We start from the raw sequence: 12,171 nt of genomic DNA on the forward strand, positions 1-12,171 counted from the left end.
GAGTATGAGATATAGATACTAGCTATAAGACAGTGAACATGTAACATTTTTACTTGTAACCGCAGAATGAAATTAACTTATTGATCAAAAAGTTATTATTTGGTGGGTTTGAGAGGGTTGGTGAATGCATTTTCCCTTTCCATGTTTCTTCTCCACCTCTCCAAGCAAGAGAAGGATAGGTGACCCGACTCACTTCTTTAAGCTATCCTTTCTCATGTATATAATATGTACGTACGTTATTATTTTTTTTCCCCTAACTATATTTATATATATGTACAAACATTGATAAATAAGTAATGCCATTTTTTAATGATAGAGTCATATATAGAGGCACCATGGCAAGGAAAAGCTCACCACCCTTTCTATTTGTCTTATGCTTTTTATTTGTGCAGTGTAAATCGCAATTATGTTATAGTAAGAAAGTTGCATGCGGACTAAACTTAAAAAAAATTAATTTGCTAGAACACTAGAGTACATTAGTGCAATTAATAACATCTAATTCTCTCTCTCTCAATATATAGTTCGACTAAAATACTATTAATAGTATATAAATAGTGATTACTATTTACTTTTCCATTCTTAAATTATTACTATTCTATTTCTACCAACTCCCCACTAAGCCCTGGGCATTTAATGATCAAAAAGTAAACAGTAAATACTATTTACATATACTATTAACAGTATTCTAGTACAACTCTTTTTCTCTCTATGTATATATGGCTAAATTACAGAAAATTCTCTTGTAATAAATTGCTTTTTCACTTTTCCTTCCTGACATTTAAAAACCTACACTTTGTCCCCCTGTAAAATAAAAAATGTGCACTTCACCCCCTACCATTAGGGTTTCGTTAAAAAATATATTTTTATGCCGAAAATACCCCTCCGTCATCTTCCTATTGCTTCGCCTCCCTCCGGCTCGCCGCCTCGCCGCCTAGCCGCCTCGCCGTCCTCCACTGTCTCGCCCTCACCTACATCCTCTTCGCCGCCTCGCCTTCGCCTTCTTTGCCCTTCTCCTACTGTCGCACACCTTGGTTTTCTCCTACTGTCGCCGAAATCGAGGGTGGCGAGGGTGCAGGAGGAGAGGGGGGCATGTGGAGAAGGAAATGGAGAGAAATCGCGGCCGATTGAGGTGGGAATCGCGGCCGAACGAGGGGGCGGCTGAGGAAGATGGGGAAGCAGACGACAATGGCGAGGGTCAAAATGGTCATTTTACACACCGTAACCCCCCTGTGAACATTTTTCATTTTACAGGGGGGCAAAGTGTAGGTTTTTAAATGTCAGGGGGGAAAAGTGAAAAAGCGAGTTATTACAGGGAGATTTTCTGTAATTTAGCCTATATATATATATATATATATATATATATATATNAAATAAGCGTATTATAATTTTTTTCTTTTTTGCTTTAAAAAATATTGAAAGTTTACGAAACCCCAGAAAGTTAAATAAAAACTATCAAATACCTAAAGATAAAATCTGTAATAAAATTTTATATTGTGAAATCAGATGTTAATACAAATATGTATTTAATATATATATTTAATAGAATACTATATTTTATAAATATAATTAACAATATACCTATTGTACCTGCGCGAAGCACGGGTACATCACTAGTTAAAAGTTAAACAAGAAGAAGAGGGAGATGCTTGGAGGGGAGCAAGAGATTTATTGTTAGGTAGGGAGAGGGCCAAGGGGCTTAATATTAGTGGCCCGCAATAAGCGCGTGAGTCCAAAACTTCATTAATTAGGATTGTTAGCGCCCATTAATATGGATGGCAAATGTTTTTAATCACATGTGTTTATCAATCACCTAGTTAACTCTAGGGAGCCCACATCATCCTAATCATATATTTCTTAATCTAAAAACTAAAAATTTACGAGCACCAATGTTTTGATATTTTTAAAAATATAAAAACTCAATTATATATATATATATATATATATATATATATATATATATATATATATATATATATATATATATATTTGTACACACACACTACATTACTCTTTCGGATTCAATTACATTTAAATAGGATTGGAAAAGGTGAAATTCAACAGGCACCTTCGCTGCTCTACCAAACACTGCTCTACAAACATAAAAAACTTTATGTTAATCAAATGATTACACTAAATTATATTAAAATAGCATTGGAAAAGGCTAAACTTTACAGGTACCTTCACTACTCTACCCAACTTAGGCTAATCGAATGATTACACTAAAATAATAATTGAATCATTTCCCCAAAATAACAAAAATTGCAGTACATTAGTAGCTAAAAGTATAGCGTCTAGAATTTAATAAATCATTGCACAGCCCATTTTTCCCGTTGTTGGCCCAGCCCATATATTGCTAGTAGTCACTTAAGGCCACTCAAATGGGCCCCCTTTACACAGTTTTCTCAAGCCTACTGCATCCAAATAATAAATAAATAAATGAAACAAAATATCTAATCTTTAACGGTCGGATCCCATCTCGCGCCACGCTCTCGGCGATGGCCTCGGCGCTCCTCATATCTCCTCCCTCGTCGAAACCCTATTCTCACCCTCCCTCTCTCTTCGATCATTCCAAATCGCTCTCCGAAGGTTCCAGATCCTTCCTCCTCTTTCCCCTCCGATCGCCGCGTAGCGTCGCCTCTCGCACTTCTCAAGTAATCTCCAAACCCTAGCTCTAATCGCTTCTTTTGATGCAAATTTTAAGCGAATTGGTGTCGGTTTCAGGGGGAGATTCGTCGGTTTCCATGTAGTCGACGGGAGGAAGTTTCAATTCAGAAGCGCGTAGATGGTAGTGGTTATATTTTTGTCTCTAATTTGTGTGTGATTTTAGGTTATTGTCGTTGTTTACTGTATTTTTGGGACTCGCAGAGGAGGAAATTAGGGATTTCGGGGTTAAAGTAGCATTGTCGATGCTCAAATTCTACAAAAGTAAGCTCACTAAGCTCGATTCTTATTTACCATGCTGTTTACGTTACATATTGTCTTGTTTGTTTGTTTTTAGGGATTTTGCGCTAGTATAAGAAATAAATATTAATGCTGTGAAGTTTTTTAGCTAATTGATTGTAAAGTGCTTAAACTGGAGAGCATTGATTGTGCAGGAGAGATCTCGCCGTTGTTGCCTTCTAGCTGTCGCTATGTTCCTACGTGTAGTGAGTATTCGATGGAGGCGTACAAAAGATATGGTTTTGTAAAGGGAACGATCTTGACGGCTTGGCGTATCTGCCGTTGCAATCCTCTCGGTATGTTTCTTCGCCACTGTTCTAGTTAACAATTAAGTATACAGAGTGTTTAAAAATGTGTCGTGATTGGAAATGGATGTGTTAGAGCTCATGGATTATTGTTACATTTAGGTGCAATGGAAGTTTAATTATATAACATCTTGAGGATAAAGTTCCTCCAGGCTGTAGGTCATCTATTTAGGGGTCGGAAAAATGATTGCTCAACCATAGGTAGGACAATTTGTTTATGGATGAAGTGAATGATTTTACATAGTAATGTTAACCTGCAAGCATAATAGTGTATCTAAGACTCGCTACTCTCTGGTAACCGGGATAGGCAATGAACAAATGATGCAGAAAGGTCTATGTGTTTCTGGAATGACCGTGACGTAGTGTTTCTGATGTAATTATTCTTTTCTGGCTACATGTTTATTATGAAAATCAATAAATTTTGCTCTCCGCTATTGATCGAAATTGTGGTTTTATTAGTTTTCTTCCATTGACTAATTGTTTGTTGTATGAAAAGAATTAATTGTTTTCTGAGTTCAAATGAGTCATTTAAGCCTGTATGTAATGCCCTTTTTTTCTATTGGTATTTCTCATTACTTTGATTACCCATAATATGAGCTTAAATTGCTAGATTATACAGATTTACTTTTTGAAATTTGAATTTCAAAATAGTCTATTCTACTCTTGGAATGAGTCCACTGAGCATCTCTTTTCTATTAGCTCTATCTTTATTCCTCCTGTAGAAGGCCTGTAAAGCTCAACTACTTGTAAGACAGGCTCAGTACTTGAGATATAATCCATCGTCTTAATCACTGCACATGATGAATCCTTGACTTAGGACATCGGCTTCTGTTAGCAACTGTATCTTCAATGTAGAAATATGAAAAATCAGACTTTGCAAAGGGTACATATAAAAATCGATGTTTGACAGGAATAAATATGTAGAGCCCCTTCTTGTTAATATTTCTTAATCTTTTTAACTAGAATTGCGATAACTTGTTGCAGCTTGATATGAAAGGATATTCATTCAGTAATCTCTGTATCTTCTTATTCAAGTTCCACTAATTCTTTTCTCTTGTTAATTAATGCTGATTGAACTTTTTTTCTTATGACTTGATGCTTTGTCTAAATACACAATACGATGTGACGTAGGTGGATCCGGATTTGATCCTCCCAGGTGGTTTGGCGAGCAAGAGCCATCTGAACAATGATAAAGCATTTCTCAGTATCTAAAACGACACACTTCAATGAAATATTTGTCTTCTAACTATATTTCTAAAGTGGAAAGAAAGGTTTAAGATCTTAATCGGGCAGTTTCTCGCTTGATAAATTATTGCGTCTTTCTGTACTAACCTCGCTTTAGTTTATGTTATGATCATAAATTTAGAGCTTTTGTCATGGAGATAGCTACAGAGTTGTTCTTAATAATCATGTGATGCCATCAGCTACCATGTGTTTCTTCCACTTGATTTTAATGGAATACGTAATAATATAGTAGGAAAGTCATTCTAAACTAGCAAATGCTTCAGGAGAGAACTCCTGTATTATTATTTTTATTTTTTATTCCATTCAAATTATGCTCTATCCTTGTTGGAGAAGGTCTATAAGATGTGATAGATATAAACTTGTTACAGCACATGTGCACCAAGTAAATGCAAAATAATGACTACAAATTATGTTATTATGATAATAATTAACAGAAAAAGTCAGGAGTATTATCTGGTGGCCTATGCAACCTACTCTCTCTCTCTACTTGCTTTTTAATTGCATCTTCTTTCAAGGCTACTTTCCTGTATCACCAATTTTGCCGTTGTTATTTAGTCTCTCATCTTCTATCAATACATTGAAATTCTCGTGTATACTTTCGTTAGCTGCAAGTTGCTTTTAAACGTTGAATCCTCTTTTGCTAGTGCCAATTATTTTGGCATCTTTAATTGGTTTCTAAGCAATTCAGATGAGGTTGATTCGCCGAACCTCTTTATGTGCTGAATGTGCGCTGCATTTCTCAGGTTAGCTCTTTGCCCAAGTAAATAATTCTGTATCGACCATGTTGATCTTTCTTTATGATGCTAGATAATCGTAATTTACATTTTCATACATAAATTGTTCATATGGGCCATCATTATTATCAACAATTTTTTTTTCTCTTTTTAAACTAATCACACTATAAGCCAATAGAGAATGATGACAAGGATGAATGCGACATACATATACTTAGCTTATCTATCTGGGAATATGGTACTTGGGTTTTGATGCTATCATGATGTTTATGTTTTCTTGAGAGTTCTAATCGAAGAAAAGTGCTAGCCCTTTGATGTGATAACTGATAACCCTAGAATTCGCCCACAGGATAGACAAAACCACGTTTCTTGTGTTACACATGAAAAAGATGTTTTTGCCGGATAATTAGTTGACTAATTCCGTTTACACTATTCAAAGAACAAAATGGTCTTAGCTTGTTTCGTGTGGGGAGTACTCGAATCTATTTTGGGTCACGCCATTTGTACATAGGTTTTTGGCTTCTGAGAGGAACGATTCTACACCTCAAATAGCTGTAGTCTCAATGTGTGGTTGACTAAAATGCAGCGGAGCTTTTGTTATGATTATCATGTTTTATTCTTATTCCTTTTCACTTAAACAGTACTAGTGTAAACACTCTACTTACCAGGACTAAACAGGCTTGTATTTTTACTATTTTGTAGGGAATTTTGACAGGTACCTCCACTCTTTACGAAAATAGTTTCCGAATACATTAGACAGGTGAAAATGCGTAGACATCTGATTAATTGAAAGTAGAGTTTAGTTAGAATAATAAAATATTTCTTTAAAAAAAGTATAATTTCATACGTAGAAATAAGGGATCTCCTTCCCTCTCATGCTTTTTTGAATGTAGCTAATTGATTATTATTTCTGTGGCCGCCTACTGATGCGAAGCCAATTAAATCAGAGGACGGTTTTTTTTTAGAGAAAAATGGAGAAGAGATTTTAGCGCTGTGGAGGGCATTATAAAACCGAGAAGAAAGAGAGAGAGAGAGAGAGAGAGAGAGAGAGAGAGAGGAAACAAAAGAAGAGCGAAGTCCAAAGGAGCGACAGTAAAACGAAAATGGGAGATGACGCACTCCATAGACATCGTTATGTTATTCATTGCATTTAATTTGAGTACGAGGTCAACCATAATAAAGGTGCACTAGCAAGCCACTTGCTGCGCAGTTGGTCCAAGGATACATAATGCACTAATCCATGTCGAGCCACTCTTCAGTGACATCATCGACCCCTCTTCTTTATGGGAGGGGCCAAATAACGCACTATCTCATTCTCCAAACACACACACACACACACACACACACGTGCACGCACACGCAACGCGCGCACACAACACGGAAAAGCACACGGCAAACACGCACATGCGCACACACAACACAAGCAGCGCGCATACACAAAAACAACCTCCTTAACTTCACTAACAAATTCGGTACATTAATAAGAACTTCGAATAGAATTTGCAAAAACTTATTATTTGAATAGAATTATTTGGAACTTTAAATTGACATTTTTCAACATTGGATAAATTCAATTTTTGTACGTTCAAACATATCATCATTACTTTTTTTTATGACAGATCTAGAAGTTGCTTAATAAAACAAAGCCAGCCCCACCCCTAAATCTCGTAAACTTTTTGTCGTCAATAATTGCATTATCCAGTTGTATCTCATCATCCGCAGGGATTCAAGAACAATCAACGCGGACTGGGTATCGAAGGTATATTCTAGCCTACTAATCCTAGCAGATCCCTTTAGACTGTTTCATCGCGGACCGCTAATCAATTCGGCATGTCACAATTTGCGCCGCATCCTTATCATCATTTCCCTGTGCAAGGGTAACAAACGTCAAACCCATGCCCCTTTTTAATAGATTCCCTTGAGCCTCACATACGTATGTTTGAGCGGGACATGGAGCTAATAATTTCAAAAGTAGCCATCTCTTTTATAGTTGTAGATGGCGAATAGATAGCGAACACTAACCAACAACCAAATGCCCATCCAATGCATTAGATGGTGTGTGGTTGCACGTAAAGGGGAATCTCCGACGTAGTGAGATGAACTACTCATGGATAAAATTGTTAAAAAAATAAAATGATAAGAATCAATGCTAATAAGACCAAATGAGAAAGATTAATATAATAGATCATTACAGTGAATGCTACACCCTGATCTACAAAAACATGGATTCATTTAGCAAAAAGTTTGGACTAAACTACTGAGAGGAATAAGCTAAATGAACTTCTCTGCTTCCCCTTCCCTATGTTGATCAATAATAGAAAAAACTAGCAATAAATTCTGATCATTTTGGAAGCTTCATCCTGCATTAACACCAAAAGACCTGGAATAAGCTTACAAATCATTCTTAGATCAAAATCACCGGACAAGAAAAATGCAAGGGATAAGAGTTGAAATTACCCTCTGTAATTGGTCAGCGGGATCACCGTTGGTTTAGGTGGGGAGGTGAGACTAAACTCCATTTACAGCATATACTATGAATGAATATCGTCGAACACGAAGAAGAATCAAGCTAAGAAGCAGTATTTGATTTCCACGTCGATAGGGCGTAGATGATCCGGCCCTTCCACCCCAGCAGAAGCCACCGATTATCCTGGTCGATAACAAAATCCTTGTGATAGCATGACGTAACCTTGTCCGTCGCCTTCCTTACGATGTCCCCATTCAGCGGCAGCTGCTTGAATCCCGCTCTCAGGGTCCTCACCTGCCACTGCTTATATGTCTCGGGCCTCTCCACCCGTTCCGTCCCTTCGCAAGATATCACGTTCAGTGCCTCCCTTCCAAAAAGATCCCGTTCGATCAGAAGCCTCTGCTCATCCTCTTTAGGGACGTTCGTTTCTAGCATGTCGAAGAGCGCAGAGAAAAAGAAAAGGGCTTCCCGGAATCTCGTTACGAAGAAGGGGGCGCTGTACGACCCATTCACTATCCCGTGAATGAAGACATCAGGGTTCATCTTTCTGATGGTGTTCAAGACTGCATTTCTAGGGCAGTCCACCGTGACAGTCTCGTCCAACAGATTCCTGAATCGGTAGAGGCAATTTACGATCAGGACCTCGTCTTTATTGATATTGAGATCCTCGATCCGTATCGTATCCCAGCTCGCTGCAATCAAATGATACTCGAAAGGAACTTTGAAGGTTCGAGCGTAGTCAGCTAACCGGCGGCCCGTCTCTTCAATCCTCTCCGCGGGCCGGAAGCCTGGTTGTGGTAAATCGATGGCGGTTATCCGAAGCTTGGGAGGCCCACCAGGCCGGCTAGAGAGCCGTTGCATGAGGCAGGGCCATTGGAAGCCGTAGTAGATGCCATAGTCTATAATGTGCACTGTTTTGGCTTTTTCAGCGGCATTTAGGATGGTCTGGTTGGAGAAGAAATGGGAGACCTTCTTGAAAGGGGATGCAGCCATGTAGAGCTGGTAAGCTTTTAGAATGTCAGGGACGGGGGTCCGCTTTGCAACGAGCGATTGGTAGATCTGGCTACCCGTGCCGGCCAGACGGGCCTCGAGCCCATTAGCGAAGCACTCTGCCAACCGCTCGTTAGCATCTCCTTTAGGCGACGAGTGTTGCCTGATCTGCTTTAATAACTCCATTGCACTTCTACGGTCGTCGGTGGCCACAGCTTGTGCACAGTGAATGAGAAGAGTTCTGAGATCCACCACCTCTTTCTTCGAATGCTTCTTTCTGCGGCCCTTCCCATTGCCCGACCCCTTGGAATGACTCCCGTTGCTCGGCGAGTGCTTCGTCGCTTCACTCCGCAGTGCTTCTCGAAGCTCTTTAACGCCCTTTGAACACGTCTCTCCGTTACACAGAAGCACCTTATCGAACATCTCGCGGACCGCCTCTTCAGTATAGATGGCAGACTGTTTATTGCTGCGCCCTTCTTCGAATTCCAAATCCTCGCTGTGGAGGTGCTTCTTCCCCCTGTGAATAGAATATTCCTCCTTCTCGGCCTTGACCTCGACCAATTTAGTTCTACTTTCTTGTTTGATTTCCGCAGGTAAATAGAATCCATTTGCCTCTAGATCGATTACCAACTTATTCTCATCAGGAAGGAACCTGCTTGCCTCCTCTAACCCTCTCTGGAATTGCAAAGCAGGTTGAGTTTGGATTAAGAGATCGGGAACCGGATTTGTGCTCAACAGAGTCTCTTCTAAGCCCTCTAAGGGATTTCCATTACTATTTGTGGAGGAGAAAGAAGATTGAGAAGAGTAATCAATAAAAAGGGGGTGAGTTTGTAGCTCATAATACTCGACAGGATCATAAGGCCAGGTGTTGTTGTTACTGCTATTATCTACCACAAAACCACCACTTCCTACACCATTGAGGTTCCCATTGGTGTTGCTTGAGCTATCATTAGGGCTTTCGGAATTCGAATACAACGGCGGCTGATCGGGCGAGGGTGGGAGCTGCTCACCGAGGATCTCGAGGAAGGGCTTCTCGGCGGCGAGAAGCGCAGGGTGCTCCGGGTACTGATCGAACTTCTCGTCGATGTCCTCCTCCATCAGCATCCGGCCTATGTAGCTGAGGACGATGTCGGAGAAGATCTCCGAATCGTCGGAGGGATCCACCTGAGGCCCCGAAGCGGCAGCAGGAGGGTTTGGGGTCTGAGAAACAGGGGTGGAGAGAACGGGAGCGGGATTGTGGTCGAAGAAGGTGCTCTGAGGTACGATATGCTGGAGATCGTCGTAATCAAAGCCATTGTTCATGGCGAATTGGTGCGAGAACGGGAGATCGTAGTCGAACCCGGAGACGACGCCTCGGTAATCCCCCATCACCATCGATCTCCTCCGCCTCCTCCCTCTGAACTTCGATTCCTAACCCTAATCCCACAGCTTAAGCTATGAGAACTACTAGTTTTCACGGAATCAAAGCGATTGAAACAAAATATTTCTAAAAAAAAAGCGATTGAAACAAAACGAAGGATCTCGAACAAGTGAACAAAGATGCATTAAACTGCGAGACTAAACCCTAGAGATCGATGAAGAAGACGAGAAATCGAATGCAACAACGAGCGAAGTAGAGACCGATCATGTCGAAATCCTTCGGTTACTGCTACGCCCGAATCGAAATCATGTTGATGGTGCTCGAATTATGGTAAAAAGCGAGGAGAAGAGAGAGAGAGAGAGAGAGAGGGAGAGAAGCTTACCTCAATGAAACCCTCGACGACGAAGAAGATAAGGTGGAGAGAGAGAGAGAGAGAGAGAGAGAGAGAGAGAGCGCACTCGGAGCTTCTCTGTGGAGGGAGCGGCGAGAGGCGTCGCACGCCTATTAATAACCAACAGCGGTTGATTAAAAAGGGGTCTAAAAAAAAAAAAAGAAAAATCCCCGCTCTCCTCTCCCTCGAAGCTTCAAGGAACCTGCCGCTTCGGGGAAATCTCCGCCGTCTGATGAAAGGTCACCGGCTACCGCCGGTGGCATTGTAAACTAACCGGTCACCGGCGACGCAGCCCGTGTCTTCATGCGACGGGTCCGACCACGAGTTTGACTTGTTACTACCCGCGCAGGCCCTGCATTTCCTGGGCACGCCGGTGAAGTGGAGAACTAGTTTCATGCACCCGGTGTATTTTCAATGTCTCATGAACTAGCATATTATCCACCTTATTTATTTCATTTAGAAATAAACTTAACTAACAATGTGAATCAATTAGGATTCGAACTTGAAACCTCATGTACCAATTATCGGTTGATTAATTTTAAAGTTAAAATATGAGAACTCTGTGTTTTCTAATTTAGTCGAAGCCCCATGTATTAAAAGGCACCACAGTAATTTAGATCGGTGGAACTCTTAAACTACAAATCTGATATAAGGCATCTAATTTAATCATATTTAAAAAATATTTTAAATTTTTTATATTAATGTAAGTTATTATTGTCAAATAAATAGTACTTCAAATGTGTATCAACAAATTATGAATTTGATATGGTCCTTTAAATCTTACAGAGCAAGCGTTTATAAATTAAATTCTAATCCTAGAGTTTCCTTTTTAGAAATGCGATGTACCATGCACCAGGTGCATGCACTTTACTTTTCTTCATTCAATGGCTTGCTCGCCAAGATTCTTCTGGCCACGTGACACAGCGCAGTTACCCGCGCCACGTTCGCCGCGGGTAAATAGTGATCCGACGGTCAGCGTGGACCTGATAAGCAAAGATACGCGAACGGTAATTGACACGTCCTTGTTCTGGGCCCCACTGTGTACACGTGTCACGGTGACGTGGACGTACGGGTGACGTATTCCCCCGCTGATGACACGGATACACCGTTACGGGTCATCACCTGGTATGTAGAGGGTAGAAACGTACGCGAACGTATCATGTGCACGTGCGTAGGCGATACCCCAAGATTCCTTCTAGAAGGTCTCCAAAAATATATTTTATTTTATTTTTATTTTATTTTTATATTCCGAAATAAATAAATATAGACATGTGGCAGAGGAATCTGCAGATTAGGCCTGCCTTTTTTGTTGCCTCAATCGTGCTTTACAATCCCATTTTAATATTTTCTATTCTAAAAAAAAAACAAAGTTGGTAGCTTACTATTTTTTTCTAAAAAAAATTATTTTAAACTGTGCGAGCTGAGGTACGTGGTAGAATCACAAATTCAGATAAAAACATATTAATTGTAAAAATTTTTGTACAGTTAGTATTTGATCAATTTTAATGAATAACTTATTAGCTAAATAATTATTAGTGTACGTAGTTGGTACGAATAGCGTTCTCATATTACTTATAAATTTTTTTCTTTTATGATTGGTATCTGAAAATTCTAGTTTAAAAAAATATAAACGTGCAACTGAAATAGATATATAAATTTTTTTTTAATATAGTTAGAAAATTATTTTGAAAAGCAGCATATTTTCGAATTTTGGTGGCACCCAAACATAATCAATGAGA

General features: G+C 39.6%; 2 protein-coding genes across 3 annotated transcripts; one reads left to right on the forward strand and one right to left on the reverse strand.

Annotated features, from left to right (window-relative positions):
• On the forward strand, positions 2,449-4,806 carry LOC109727810 (UPF0161 protein At3g09310). The gene is made up of 5 exons (XM_020257994.1): positions 2,449-2,651; positions 2,722-2,785; positions 2,866-2,925; positions 3,096-3,236; positions 4,377-4,806. Exons 1-5 carry the CDS (start codon positions 2,496-2,498, stop codon positions 4,433-4,435), a joined length of 480 nt encoding a protein of 159 aa, XP_020113583.1. The 5' UTR covers positions 2,449-2,495; the 3' UTR covers positions 4,436-4,806.
• Positions 7,375-10,878, reverse strand: LOC109727807 (scarecrow-like protein 9). Of its 2 annotated transcripts, none has more exons than XM_020257992.1 (2): positions 7,682-10,878; positions 7,375-7,604 (listed from the first exon to the last, which is right to left on the reverse strand). In XM_020257992.1, the coding sequence occupies exon 1, from the start codon at positions 10,053-10,055 to the stop codon at positions 7,794-7,796; it is 2,262 nt and encodes a 753-aa protein (XP_020113581.1). In that variant the 5' UTR covers positions 10,056-10,878; the 3' UTR covers positions 7,375-7,604; positions 7,682-7,793. The 2 variants fall into 2 exon arrangements, with proteins under 2 accessions (XP_020113581.1, XP_020113580.1); XM_020257991.1 differs by having other exon boundaries at positions 7,375-7,584; positions 7,682-10,877.

This window comes from Ananas comosus, linkage group 23 (genome assembly GCF_001540865.1).
Source record: "Ananas comosus cultivar F153 linkage group 23, ASM154086v1, whole genome shotgun sequence".
NCBI lineage: Eukaryota > Viridiplantae > Streptophyta > Magnoliopsida > Poales > Bromeliaceae > Ananas > Ananas comosus.